The sequence below is a fragment of the Stegostoma tigrinum genome, chromosome 15, assembly GCF_030684315.1.
Source record: "Stegostoma tigrinum isolate sSteTig4 chromosome 15, sSteTig4.hap1, whole genome shotgun sequence".
NCBI lineage: Eukaryota > Metazoa > Chordata > Chondrichthyes > Orectolobiformes > Stegostomatidae > Stegostoma > Stegostoma tigrinum.
In genome coordinates this window covers 16,231,156-16,246,455 of record NC_081368.1, presented here as the reverse complement: position 1 = coordinate 16,246,455, position 15,300 = coordinate 16,231,156, and the positions used below count along the sequence as shown (strand labels likewise).

Below are 15,300 nucleotides of genomic sequence, written 5' to 3'. Positions count from 1 at the left end.
ATCAACCTTACTAGTCACATCCTCAAAAAACTCGATAAGGTTTGTAAGGCATGACCTACCCCTCACAAAGCCGTGTTGACTGTATTTGATCAAGCCATGCTCTTCCAGATGGTCATAAATCTTATCCCTCAGAATCCTTTCTAACACCTTGCAGACGACAGACGTGAGACTTACCGGTCTATAATTGCCGGGGATTTCCCTATTTCCTTTCTTGAAGAGAGGAATTACATTTGCCTCTCTCCAGTCCTCAGGTACGACTCCAGTGGAGAGCGAGGATGCAAAGATCTTCGCAAGTGGCGAAGCAATTGCATTTCTCGCTTCCCAAAGCAGCCGAGGACAAATCTGATCCGGGCCTGGCGACTTGTCAATCTTAATGTTTGACAAAATTTTCAGTACATCAGCTTCCTCTATCTCTATCCATTCCAGCATGCACACCTGCTCTTCAAAGGTTTCATTCACTACACAGGTCGTTTCTTTCGTAAAGACAGAAGCAAAAAACTCATTTAGGGCTTCCCCTACCTCCTCAGGCTCCACACACAAGTTCCCTATGCTATCCCTGATCGGCCCTACTCTTTCTTTGACCATTCTCTTATTCCTCACATAAGTGTAAAATGCCTTTGTGTTTTCCCGGATTCCTTCTGCCAAGCCTTTCTCGTGCCCCCTCCTGGCTCTCCTCAGACCATTTTTGAGCTCCTTCCTTGCCTGCATGTAATCCTCTCTAGCTGAACTTGACCCTAGCTTCCTCCACCTTATGTAAGCTACCTTCTTCCTTTTCACTAGAAGCTCCACCGCTCTCGTCATCCAAGGTTCCTTTATCTTACCCCGTCTTGCCTGTCTCAGAGGGACATATTTACTCATCACTCCCAACAACTGTTCCTTAAACCATCTCCACATGTCTATAGTTCCCTTACCATGGAACAACTGCTCCCAGTCCATGCTTCCTAACTCGTGTCTAATCGCATCATAGTTTCCTCTTCCCCAATTAAATATCCTCCCATTCTGCCTAATCCTCTCCTTCTCCATAGCTATGTAGAATGAGAGAGTGTTATGGTCACTATCACCAAAATGCTCTCCCACCACAAGATCTGATACCTGCCCCGGCTCGTTACCGAGCACCAAGTCTAGAATGGCCTCTCCCCTGTCGCTTCATCCTGCCCAATCCTGAAGGAGGTGGTAGGCAATAGCAAACCACCACTGAGAAAAGCTGCTGAGAAAGTGGATCAGAGCAAAGCATTACCTGACAATGACCAATGACCTGTCTTCAGGCAAATACACCCATTAGCTGCACCAGAAGGTTCTTAGACATGTTGTTTGCACCTTCCTAAGATGTAGCCAAATTAAGATCAGTCTCATACTCAGGCTTCATAGGGAAGAAAGTTAGGCACTTGATTTGGTATATCAGAATGTGTAGGAGTTGGGTCAGGATAGGATCATAGACACTGCTGACCTGAATTCCACGTCAAATATTATGCCAGTAAGTAGGGTTCACCTGTCAAGAAATGCAACCTGGATTTGGCTCATTAGAGTCATATAGGTGAGACACAAGGCCCTCTACTGGATATTTCCCACATCTTTTCAGTTCCAGAGTTTGAACTGTGATCTGCACAAAATTTATGCCAAAGTTAATCAACACTGTAATGGTAATAGTCCCTTACCGATTAGAAGTCTAGTTCCATTGTCTGTGGCATGGTAATTGCAATAGTTTTGGTGCCAAAATGTTGTATATCTATTGCAGATGATGGTACATAATATTCCAAAGTTCAGCCCTTTCTAAAATACACAGTAAATTTCAGAAAAATACTGGCTGATGACACAAAATGTACTCATTTCCCAATACAATATATGTGCAAAATAATTGAAAATGAAGATCAATACTGAAAGCTGAAAAGTTCAATCAGTAATTCTGCTTAATGGGTGAATTACCTACCTGACTGTCAGACTTTCGCCACACTCCTGGGCTGGAATACAAGAATAAATTTCCAGCGGTCAGCTTTGACAAAAGTAAGCTTTTAATATAGTATCTCAACTGCAAAACTAAAATAGTCCTACAACCTATCTTTTATCAGTTATGTGCAGGAAAGTCTTTTGTTTCCCATTCTGCTGTCGTGGAGTTCACTATGGGCATTCCTCATACAATGGAGACAGACCTTATCAAACCTCCTCAACAGCACCTCATTTCCTAATTCTACTTATGCCATTGGTTCCTGAGTACTCCATGGCAACTGGATCCTTCTCCTCTTCCTACTTGTTCTTGTCCCAGCTGCAATGTAATGTTTGAACCCTAACTGGAACAAGCAACACAACGTTTAGAACTCTTGGTCTTGGCTACAGAGAACAATATCTATCCCTCTTATATACTGTCTCCCATCACTGTGAAATTCCTTTTAATTCCCACCCAGACCCTAGTGAATGGCCTTCAGTCCCATAGTGCCGTGTTTAGTTTGATTATCCATCCTACAAACCCTTCCATCTTCCAAAGACAACGAGAACTGGCTGGATAAAGACAATGGTCAACGATCCTCCTGTAATGCATCTGGGGTACCCCTACCTCCCTGATTACTTGCAATAGCCTTTGTTTAGTGACTATTAACCAGATCTTTACCACTTCCTAGCCTATTGGGTATGACTGCCTCCTAGGACAGGAACAGAGTACAACCAACTTTTCGCCTCTCTAATGCCCCACAACATCTGCAGCTTAATTAGTCCAAGCTGAAGTTGGTAGTAATGTATAAACATACTGTGGTTGTAAGGGCAACATGGAGCCACAGTGGTCAGCTATCTCCATGGGTTTCCACTGGGTGCTGGAGTTTCTTCCCACAGTCCAAAGATTTGTAGGTTAGTTGGTTTGGCCATGCTAAATTGCCTTGTAGTGTTCAGGGATGTGCAGATTAGGTGGATTAGCCACAGTGAATGCAGGGTTACAGTGATGGGGTGAGGTGAATCTTGGCGGGATGTTGTTCGGAGGGTAGTTGCAGGCTCAATGGGCTGAATGGTCTCTATCTGTACTGAAGGGATTCTATGATTCTGTGTTGTAGGGATATCATAATACTCTCAACTCCCATATGCTGTTAATACTGCACGTTACTTCCACTGCCATCCCTAAATAACACAGTTTTACTTAGTCGGTCAACTTATTCAGAAAAAAATCAAAAACCATAAGCCAAGAAATTTATCTAGACTTGGACATAGCCAGTCTAATTTAAATATTGACTCATTTTATGAGCGTTGCTATAGCAGGCATTAAACATCACCTCCTTTCCCCTCTCCAGTTCATGCTCCCAACGAATTTCCAATTGTTACACTTTTTCAAAAGACTTCTGTGCTGCTTTTTTTTATAATCCTCTTTGAGTCATATCCATGTTACAATACTGGTTCTGCTTCCAGGAATGAGAACCTGTACAGGTCATCATTTACAGCTAATTGACAGCCACCGTAAATGTTGACTTAAGTTGGTTTATTTTAGTTTTAAATTTTCTTCCAATTCAGAGAAATTGCATTGAATATCCAAGCTGAGAAAAACCATTCCTGGATGGTTGGGTTACTGGGGAGGAGGTCTGGCAAGCCCTGGAATGAGAACAGAGGCTGCCAGCTGCAGATATGGGTTGGGTGTAATGCCAACTTCTAGGCACTGGGACTGTCTGTAAACAAAACTAAATGAAACCAAAAATAGCCCTCACTGCCCACTGACTTCTCCCCACTCTCCATGTCCTATCTGTGCTAAATCCATGCCACTTCATACCATCCAATATCCTTCCTGTGCCCCTATACACCTCATGCTCCTCTACCCAATCCCCATTGCCCTTTATAGTCCCTGTCCTAACCTATGCCCTGTACCCATCACTTTACCCTTTATAGCTCTTAGGCCAAAGGAGTGCCAACTCATGCCAATATGTCAATCACCTTTGACCCTTTACCTACCATGTCTGCTCCCTAATATCTTCCATAGACAAACTTCAGGACCTATGCATAGTGAAGACGAAATGAAGTTATTTGAAAGAAAATTCTAATGCAACCACTTAGCATCATATCAATAGGCATATCACTGCTCTTCAAAAAGCTATGTGTCCTGACTGCCCAAAATAAATTCACAGAAAATTCAGAGAGTTGTGAGAGCATGGAATGCGTTGCCAGCAGCAGTTGTGGAAGCAAGGTCATTGGGGTCATTTAAGAGACTGCTGGACATGTATATGGTCACAGAAATTTGAGGGTGCATACATGAGGATCAATGGTCGGCACAACATTGTGGGCTGAAGGGCCTGTTCTGTGCTGTACTGTTCTATGTTCTATGTTCTATGTTCTATGAAACAGACCCACTGAGCAGAGGGGAGAAAAAATTTAAAAGGACCAAGCACACTGAAATGAATCAATTTTGCACTACAAAGGAGCATTAGAAAATAAAACATTTCCTCCAGGAAAGGCAAAGAGAAAATGTCCCAGCCTTCTACATGGGTTGGGCTGCTGCCTTTGTCTGCACAGGTTGTTTTCATTCAGGGCTGCCATTATCATTTGAACATTGACAACTTTTATATCCATTTCTACTATACCAGGTCTCCCTGTAGTTTCCGGACTAAACCTCACACTTCTTCCAAAGCCCTTTTGGGTTGGGATGTTTTCCAGGTGGCCCAAGGCTAATGGCAGCTATACGTACACATCCTCACTTCTTGGCCTATGTAAGTTAGTTGACCCTATAGTTTGCAGCAGGGCAAGACCCACTCCCTAAAAGTGCACCAGGCTACATTGTTTGTTAGTTTCAACACACAATGATATTGTTGGACTTTGTGCTTTCTATTCTGCTACATGCTTTCAATCATTTTAAACTGTCCCATTAAACCATCTAGTAAGAAATTGAGATGGTTGTTAGGGTAAGTTTATCATGAAAATTTCACCTTTTTTTTCTTTCCAGTCTCCAGATTGTAGTTGTGCTCCTACACACTCTAATTTTGTAGTTCGAAGTCAAAACTACACTGCAGCATTTCTTTCCTCCCTTCACTTTTTGTCAAAAAGTAGGTCAGTTTTCTTATGTATTTTTGTGCACTTAGCAACTAAGGAAGAGCCTCAGGTGTCTTACTTGGAGCATAAACTGCAGCTTGCACCATAGGGCTGCAGAGAAGGTGATCCTGAGGAAAAAACTATTGGCATGTCTGATTCATGCCTCTGAGTAAAGGGTGTAATCCAGGCTTGTGCCCTCTCAAAGGGTCCAATCGGCCTACTATCTGGTTTAAAATACAGGATATACAGGTGGAAAGTTATGCTTCTGCAATCATGAGTGAGCCTCAACCTATCAGCCGTAAATGCAGGAGGAATTGGCTTCTGATCGGAAGAAGATTGAGCTGTTCAGATGTGTCTCTTTATTCATCCTGCTGCCTGTGCGCAGCAGAAATGGAAAGTCTGCTAGGGGAGAGGCTACATAGGACAGGGTGCCTGCCAGGCAGGTTTGGGGCAAAGATGCTTCATGTTGGAAGAAAAGAGGAGGGTCACTGCTCCCCATCTTCATACTCTGTGCCTGAAGAAGGTGGTCAAAATGGCACAATGGGTTCAAAAGCTGCAGGGCTGAGAGCAAGCAAGGGGCAGAGGTGTCGGAGAGATAAATGAGCAAGGGGTAGAGGGTGGAGGGGAGACAAATAAACAAGGGGGAGTACAGGAGCAGGATTGCAAGCAAGGGGCAGAGGACCAAGGTTTTTTTTATCCATTCATGGAACATGAGTATTGTAGATGCAGATATAGTTATGGGCCAAATACAGGCAAATGGGACTAATTTAGTATGGGAAATCTGTTTGGCATGAATGAGTTTGATCTAAGGGTCTGTTTCCATGCTGTATGGTTCTATGGCTAGATGGAAATTTATTGCCCAGAGGCACATTCTATCAAATTCTGGATGTGGTCTTTGAAACAAGCATCTAATCGTGTTAAACTGAAAAGCATCATTGTCATAAGTGCTTGATAAATTGTGTATGTGTGTGTTCGCATTATATGAGACCATTTGCTGGTAAGTAGCATGTAAACAAAACTGTCAGAGACATTAGAGTATACTCTCTAACTGATTTATTTAATGTCTACTATTGCTCTTTACCAGCATCCCAGCATATTCTCAGCCTCCACGCCATCTGATGATTCACAGTCTATTTCACAGTCTGCTTCAAGTTACATGTGGCCGCCAAACACTCCTCCTCGCTACTCGCCAGCATACTTCCCACCCGATGAAAAGCCACCACCCTACACACCGTAGATCTCTCCTTATTTTCGTCATCATTACAGACTTTGATCCTTTTGAAGACCTTCATGGCAAAGGCATCGTCCACACAGATCACTTCGTGACCTCTATGTGCATACTTTTACACAGTGATGTGTTTATAGAAACTCTTCTGTTAAAACAAAGCCATAAACATATCATTCTGCTACTTGTTAAGGGTATGTTAATCCTAATTTGTTGGAAAATGATGCTCTTATACTTTAGAGTGTAATTAAAAGAAATCAGAAATTTGGAAAGCTATACCATTCGCACTATCAGATCAACCATGATCAAATTAAATGGCCGAACAGAAGTAAGGGGCTGAATGGTCTACACTTGTTCCTATATTCCAGTATTGATAATTTATCAATTAAGCTGTGCAAATATATAATTTAAAAGTAAAAGATCAATTTTAGCTTTGTTACCTTTTTGGTAACTTTTTTTAACTGGTTGAGATCTCCACTTTTTAGCAATTTGTGAGTCACTTTGAGGTTTCTGTGCACATTTTAGATAAATATCTAGATGAACATTTCAGTTCTGCTGTTATTGAAATAGATCCTGTTTAGAGGCCCATTTCATATCACAAACTAGTGGAGCACTGGGTAAATGTGTCATAGCAAGAGTCATAGGGAGTTTGGTTCCCCTTCCTGTGCTGAGTAAGGTGTTTTCTACTGGAAGACATTTTGATATTCCAGTTAATCTGAACTGAGTGGCCCTTCAGTAAAAAATGGGGAAGATCATCCAGGGTTTGAGTTACTGATTGCACCCTGAGTGAAAGCAGTGTGTGAGGGCATTTGATGAGAATGGGGCAAGGCTTTAGAGCCTGTTCCTGTTCCTCATGGCCTTTACGGCTCATGGTTCACATGTACCATAATCAATAGGCAAGGTGGTGTACGTACATGCTAGCAAACATTGAGTTCCTTTGGGATTTAAAGGGAGGGAGAAAAATGAAGCCTGAGAACAAATGTGGCTCTGGTTACCAGTTTCATCTCAAGCCAGCAATAGATGGATGAAAACCACTTGCCCTTAAGCATGTAGAAAGACTCAGATAAGAATAGAAACTTGGATTATCAGTGCACAGTCTCTAATGGCTGTTTATAAAACACAACTGTTGGAATTCAGAAAATAGTCTATTTAACAATAGGGTGGCACAGTGGCTCAATGGTTAGCACTACAGCCTCACAGCACCAGGGACCCAGGTTCAATTCCAGCCTTGGGCGACTGTGTGGAGTTTGCACATTCTCACCGTGTCTGCGTGGGTTTCCTCCGGGTGCTCCGGTTTCCTCCCACAGTCCAAAGATGTGCAGGCTAGGTGGATCAGCCATGCTAAATTGCCCGTAGTGTTCAGGGGTGTGTGGGTTACAGGGGAATGGGTCTGGGTGGAATTTTCAAGAGGCGGTATGGACTTGTTGGGCCAAAGGGCCTGTTTCCACATTGCAGGGAATCTAACCTAATCTAACAATGACTGTTGCCTTATCCATTAGAAAATAAATGGCTTGGAATGTGTTTGAAGGTTAAAAATAATTTTAAGACCATGCATGAAGAGGGGCTCATGTCCACTTCACCAAACAGTCTGTGTCAGAGATGCCTCTAGTCTGACTACCATTTAAAAGATAAATCGGAATTGCAAATAATGAATAATTCTGGGGCGGCAATGTTCACATGATTTATGGAGCATATTCCTCCAAGTTGTAAAGGTTTTGGGCTTTAGACTCTGTGAAGAATTAGCAGAGTAATTCCAGAGATAGCAGGGACTGCAGATGCTGGAGAATCTGAGATAACAAGGTGTAGAGCTGGATGAACACAGGAGGCCAAGCAGCATCAGAGGAGCAGGAAGGCTGACGTTTTGGGCCTAGACCCTTCTTCATTCACTTGGCATACAACCAAATGAATCCCAGAAACTGCTGGTAGGAAAAAAGTACATGGACCGTTAAAATTTCAGTGATGTACCCACTTGTTAGTACTGGATCCCTCTTTGTCCTTGATATAAGTATGTCTTATGTTTCACAATCTCAAAAGTTACTGAAAACAGAAAAGTAGGAAGTTGACAAAAAGTAAATATGCTCAGGAAGATGGAGACGAAAAGGTTGTCAGATGTGATTTAAGAGGGATAAATGTGTGTTTATTAATTTTGACTGAACCAAGGTTAGTAGAATACATTTATTGGGAGGATATTGAGGGAGTGGGATGAATAGGCAGAGGAAGAATCAAATATATAGTTCCTTGAAAAGGAAAATGTGAATGCGTAAAGACATAAGTGGGGTGTATTATAGCAGTGAAGGAATAATTAGGAATCCCGTATCAAACCACTTTGCGAAATTATGGAAGACACAGACTGGAGTAAGAAAGCTCACTGGGGTGTGGGAGGCAAATGAAAGACTCTTGTATCTGAAAATTTTTTTTGATTTGGAAAAGAAATTGGGGTTTGCTGACATATATTTGAACTTAATTTTCATTTCTTATCGTAATCCAAAAAAATCTATAGTGTTCCCACTCCAAATCTTAATGAATTGCTCCATTAGATTTCTTTGAAAAGAACCATTATTGAATGTATTGTTTTGTTTCCTAATGTCATCCCTAAAACTCTTGCTGCTGCTCTGTTTACCATAACAGATCACGAGTTATCCAACGGTGCAACTGTGAATTTAAAACAGCTTATATAAAAGTTAACCTATTTATGCTCTAGTTAAGAAAGGTTGGTGCCAGTTCACCTGAGTTCCAGAATAGAATACTTTCACAATTTGGGATATTCTTGCATGTGTGGTTGGAATTTTCACAGGAGTTCTATTTGCATTGAAATTTACCTCTCCAGTAAAAAATGGCTGAAAGGCTCTACAAAAGATGTAACCCAGGCCCTGTACAAAAAGTTTCTAGCCAATTTCTGGTTATTTGGTTATGCATCATAGATGGAGGAGTTTCTTCTCTGAATAGTGAACCTGTGGAATTCTTTACCACAGAGGGCCGTCAAGACTGGGTTATGAAGAATATTCAAGGTTGAGATTGATTTCTTGTCAGTATGGGAATCAAGGTCTTGAAAAAAGACAAAAAACTGCAATTAAGGATTATTAGATTAGCATTGATGCCATTTGAAAGGCAGAGCAGACCAGATATGTTACTGTGCATGGATGTAAATGAATAGAGCATTGCAAATAAGACTGGGGAATTAAAGGCACAGATTGCCACGTGTATAATATAATGATAACAGAGACCTGGTATTCAAAACAAGACAGAAAAGAAAGGAAAGGAGGTGGGATAGCAGTATTATTTCAGGAAAGCATTTTAGTGCTGGAGAAAGATGTCCCAGAGTTTAAGGACAGATCAGTTGGTTAGAACTAAGGAACAAAAAGGGTACAATTACATTGCTAGGTGTATGTATAGACCGCCAGCTAATGGTAAAAATATGGAGGAACAAATCTGCAGGGAAATTACAGGTATCAATGTTATGTAGTAGTAATAACGGGGGACTTCAGTTACCCAAGTATAGACTAGGACAGTGACAGTGCTAGTGTAAGTGTACTAAGGGACAAGTGTTCCTAGATTGCATTTCAGAAGAGTTTCCTACAGTAGTATGTATCCAGTCCACAGAAATATAGTACTGTTGGAGAGAGATAATGGGAACTGCAGATGCTGGAGAATCCGAGATAACAAAGTGTGGAGCTGGATGAACACAGCAGGCCAAACAGCATCTCAGGAGCACAAACGCTGATGTTTCGGGCCTAGACCCTTCATCAGAGAGCTTTTTTTGGTGGGGAGGGAGGGAGGGGATAGGTCAGTCCAGGGAAGACGGACAGGTCAAGGAGGTGGGATGAGATTAGTAGGTAGGAAATGGAGGTGTGGCTTGGTGTGGGAAGAAGGGATGGGTGAGAGGAAGAACAGGTTAGGGAGGCAGAGACAGGCTGGGCTGGTTATGGGATGCAGTGGGGGGAGGGGAAGAGCTGGGCTGGTTGTGTGATGCAGTGGGGGGAGGGGACGAACTGGGCTGGTTTTGGGATGCGGTGGGGGAAGGGGAGATTTTGAAGCTGGTGAAGTCCACATTGATACCATTGGGCTGCAGGGTTCCCAAGCGGAATATGAGTTGCTGTTCCTGCAACCTTCAGGTGGCATCATTGTGGCACTGCAGGAGGCCCATGATGGACATGTCATCTAAAGAATGGGAGGGGGAGTTGAAATGGTTCGTGACTGGGAGGTGCAGTTGTTTATTGCGAACCGAGCGGAGGTGTTCTGCAAAGCAGTCCCCAAGCCTCCGCTTGGTTTCCCCAATGTAGAGGATGCCACACCGGGTACAATGGATACAGTATACCACATTGGCAGATGTGCAGGTGAACCTCTGCTTAATGTGGAAAGTCATCTTGGGGCCTGGGATAGGGGTGAGGGAGGAGGTGTAGGGGCAAGTGTAGCACTTCCTGCGGTTGCAGGGGAAGGTGCCGTGTGTGGTGGGGTTGGAGGGCAGTGTGGAGCAAACAAGGGAGTCACGGAGAGAGTGGTCTCTCCGGAAAGCAGACAAGGGTGGGGATGGAAAAATGTCTTGGGTGGTGGGGTCGGATTGTAGATGGCGGAAGTGTCGGAGGATGATGCGTTGTATCCGGAGGTTGGTTCGGTGGTGTGTGAGAACGAGGGTGATCCTCTTTGGGCGGTTGTGGTGGGGGCGGGGTGTGAGGGATGTGTTGCGGGAAATGCGGGAGACGCGGTCAAGGGCATTCTCGACCACTGTGGGAGGAAAGTTGCAGTCCTTGAAGAACTTGGACATCTGGGATGTGCAGGAGTGGAATGCCTCATCCTGGGAGCAGATGCGGCGGAGGAATTGGGAATAGGGGATGGAATTTTTGCAGGAGGGTGGGTGGGAGGAGGTGTATTCGAGGTAGCTGCGGGAGTTGATGGGTTTGAAATGGACATCAGTTACAAGCTGGTTACCTGAGTTGGAGATTGAGAGGTCCAGGAAGGAGAGGGATATGTTGGAGATGGCCCAGGTGAACTTGAGGTTGGGGTGGAAGGTGTTGGTGAAGTGGATTAACTGTTCGAGCTCCGCTGGGGAGCAAGAGGCGGCGCCGATACAGTCATCAATGTAACGGAGGAAGAGGTGGGGTTTGGGGCCTGTGTAGATGCGGAAGAGGGACTGTTCCACATAACCTACAGAGAGGCAGGCATAGCTGGGGCCCATGTGGGGCCCATGGCCACCCCCTTAATCTGTAGGAAGTGGGAGGAATCGAAAGAATTTTTTTTGGTGTGGAGGTAGGGAGGGGATAGGTCAGTCCAGGGAAGACAGACATTTCTGATGAAGGGTCTAGGCCCGAAACGTCAGCTTTTGTGCTCCTGAGATGCTGTTTGGCCTGCTGTGTTCATCCAGCTCCACACTTTGTTATCTATAGTACTGTTGGACCTGGCTCTTGGAAATGAGATGGGCCATGTATCATGGGAGATTATTTAGGAGACAGTGATCATTGTATTTTGAGGTTCAAGATGATGGTGGAGAATTACATTTGTCAGTCCAGAGTGAGAAAGATCAATTGGTGGAGAGCCAACTTCAGTAGGGCAAGAACAGAGCTGGGGAAGACAGACAGGAACAAGAGTTTGGCAGGAAAACGTGTAACTGAATAACAGGGGTCTGCCTTCAAAGAGGTTGTGGTTGGGTACAGTTTTGATACATTCCCTCAAATGGGAAAGGTAAAAGAGATGTCCAGCATGGAAACAGACCCTTCAGTCCACTTTGTCCATGCTGACCGGATATCCTAAATAAATCCAATCCCATTTGCAAGCATTTGGTCCATATCCCTCTATAGCCTTTCTTTTCATATACTCATCCTGATCCCTTCTAAATATTGTAATTGTACCACTCTCCGCCACTTCTACTGGCAGCTCATTCCATATATTCATCAGGCTCTGTGTGAAAAGGTTGCCCCTTAGTCCCTTTTGAATCTTTCCCCTCTCCCCTTAGAAGACTCTGATGTTCAGAGATACTCGAAATCGAACAGCAGAACAGTCAGCTGTGCAGATTCACTGCTGGATCAGACAGCTGTGCAGGTTTACTTCTCCATTTGATTCACTTCCCATGTGGTCACTGCCTTTGTCTGTCTTACTCCTTTTTAAAGTGTAGTTGTTTTGATCTTTTTATCCCCTCAAAATTCCAAAGCAATGCAACAGCTTATAAAACAGCAATTACTGCTCCTAGAATTCGAAGAAATCAATTCTAATATTGAAAATACCACAAAAAGGAGCAGCTCTTGCAGCCACAAATTTTTCCTGTCTTCCATTTTAAATTACCTAGAATCCTCCTTGTAGAACAAACAAATCCAGAACTCCATGAATGACAAAGGAGATAGAAATAAAGATACAAAAGAAAAATTGTGCTCATGACAGGTGTCAGGTAGATAATGCAGATGATATCAAAGAGGAATACAGAACATTCAGACAGCAGGTAAAAAAGCAAAAAGAGAAGCAAAGAGAAGACGTAAGAAAAGACTGGCAGCCAACATGAAGGAGTGCTCAAAAAACTTCTCTGAGCATTTAAATAAAAAAGAGAGTAAAAAGAGGAATAGAGATGATTAATGACTGAAAAGGAGATTTACATATGGAGGCAGGAATATGAGTCTGGTGTTTAATTAGTACTTTGCATCTTTCTTGGATACTACCCAGACCATGGTGACAAGCGGAAGATTCTGTGACAGAGGAAGAAACTCTGTCACTAGAAAGGTTTAGAATTGTCAGGGAAGAAGTCTTGAATAGACTGTTGATACTTAAGTTGACAAGTCCCCAAGACCAGAGGAGATGCATCCAAGAATACTGCAGGAAGTGTGAATGTTAATTGCAGGGACACTGATCATAATTTTTCAGTCTTCCCGAGACCTCATGGAGGTATCAGAGACTGGAGAATTGCACACACGTGGAATAAGATGGCTTGATTAGAACAAGTCAACATAGATTTCTAAATGGGAAATTTTACTCAACTAACTTGCTGGAGTTTTTTTGGGGACACAATGATGAAAGTAACAATGTTAATGTGGTGTTCATTGACTTCCAAAGGCAATTCTTATAATGCCACAGCCAGACTTATGAGGAAATTATATACCATGGAATAAAAGGTATTTTTGCAACATAGATACAAAATTGAGTAATAGGAAACAGAAATGATCAATGGATATTCTTCGGCTGGAGGAAAGTTGGTAGTGAAGTTTCCCAGTTGTAACTGGGACATGTGCTTTTCCTGATATATATATTAATGATCTAGATCTTGTCATGTGGAGAGAATTTCAAAGTTTTCAGATGACACATCTACAGGGAGAACAATATAAAAAAGGAGTACAATCATTAAAGTGTGCAGAAGCATAGGGACCTGGCTATGTAGGTGCACAGATCATTGAAGCTGGCAGGATAAATGGAGACAGCAGTTAATCCTTAGTTTTATTAATAGGGATATTGAGTATAAGAGCAAGGAGATGTTAAATTTGTATGAGAAACTTATTAAAGCTCAACTGGAGTGTAGTATATAGTTCTGGGGCCACACTACAGAAAGGATGTGAAAGCACTGGGGAGAGTCCAGAAACAATTTTCAAGAATGGTTCCATGGAAGAGGAACTTCATTTATGAGGATGGATTGAAGAGGTTGGGACTGTTCTCTTCAGAGAGAGGAAGACTAAGAGAAGTTTTGGCAAAAGATTTCAAAATCATGAGCAGGCTGGATAGAGAGAAAGTGTTCCTGCTCAGAAAAGGAACAGGAAGGAAAGAATTAGATTTAAAGTAATGTGCAAGAGGAGTAACTGTGTTGTGAGAAAACTCTTTTTTTCCACACAGGGATTAGTTAAAGTATAGAATGGACTGCCTGGAAGGGTGGTGGAGGCAGGTTCAACTGAGATATTCAAGAGGGTATTGGATGATCAATGGCACTAGGTAATGATGCTCATTTGAAGAGTCTGTGTAGACAGAATGCATTGAATGGCCTCATGCACTGTAACACTTCTGTGATTATGAAATATTTTAGCACATATTCTTATTAAACTCAAAAAGCTTTGTTTTAAGATCTGATGGTTATAGCTCATGTAGGCTCAATTTTCTGTTCATCAATGAAAACCTGTTCAAAGTTGCCACCAAAATAGACCTGGAACAGATAGAAATTCCTTTTACTGCACCACTAGGTTTCCTTCAGTGTAGGCTATAATAGAAAAAAAAGATCTTGACATTCTCTTACCCAAAACGTTTGTTTGAAACCCTTCTCTTTGCTTTCGAATACCAAGTGTTTGAAGTGATGCTTTAGTTATACCACTTTTGATGTACCTGGCACAGTTCTGATCACACCTTAGGAAAGAACACAGTGAAGATTTACCAGAATCTTACCTGAGCTCTAAAGGTTGAATTACAGGGAATGATTCTACAAACTAGAACAGGATTCCCTGGAATTTTGTTGCATACTGGGTGATTTTATGGAAGTTTCCAAGATATTAAGGCTAATAGGGTAGCATGCTGGAAACCAGTCTCTGATATTCTGTGGTAAACAAACCACATGCAATACTATCAGAGATAATGGGAACTGCAGATGCTGGAGAATTCCAAGATAATAAAATGTGAGGCTGGATGGACACAGCAGGCCAAGCAGCATCTCAGGAGCACAAAAGCTGACGTTTCGGGCCTAGACCCTTCATCTCTGATGAAGGGTCTAGGCCCGAAACGTCAGCTTTTGTGCTCCTGAGATGCTGCTTGGCCTGCTGTGTTCATCCAGCCTCACATTTTATCACATGCAATACTTCTGTCTTCAAGGTCATGACTGGGTAAGTGACTACACATTTTCGGTCTTAGTTTCTACAGTCTGCAGCATTGGCCATATAATTTGATAAAGATTATCAGGGTAGATAAACTATTTCTGCTGATGAAAACTCTGGATTTACGATGTGCAAATGTAAAAAAAAAAGCCAGGTCTCTCAGGAAGCTCTTCTTCATACAAGAGCTGGTGGAAGTTTTGTACTCTTCTGCAAACAGCAACTGTTGCTGGATTGATTAACTTCAAAACTGAAATTGACATTTTTGTTAATCAAAGGCATTAAAGAATATGGAGTAAAGGTGGGTACTATATATGGTGTTAGGCA

The 15,300-nt window shown here is 42.6% G+C and overlaps 1 protein-coding gene across 3 annotated transcripts in view; it reads left to right on the top strand.

The window, feature by feature from the left end:
* tmem255a (transmembrane protein 255A) overlaps positions 1 to 6,644 on the top strand; it is an 86,050-nt gene extending 79,406 nt beyond the window's left edge. For all 3 annotated transcript variants that reach the window (XM_048544066.2, XM_048544067.2, XM_048544065.2), the window contains one exon: positions 6,074 to 6,644. In XM_048544066.2, coding sequence (XP_048400023.1) covers positions 6,074 to 6,226 — 153 coding nt within the window. In that variant the 3' untranslated portion in view covers positions 6,227 to 6,644. The remainder of the gene's footprint in view (positions 1 to 6,073) is intronic.
* The last annotated feature ends 8,656 nt before the right edge of the window (positions 6,645 to 15,300 follow it).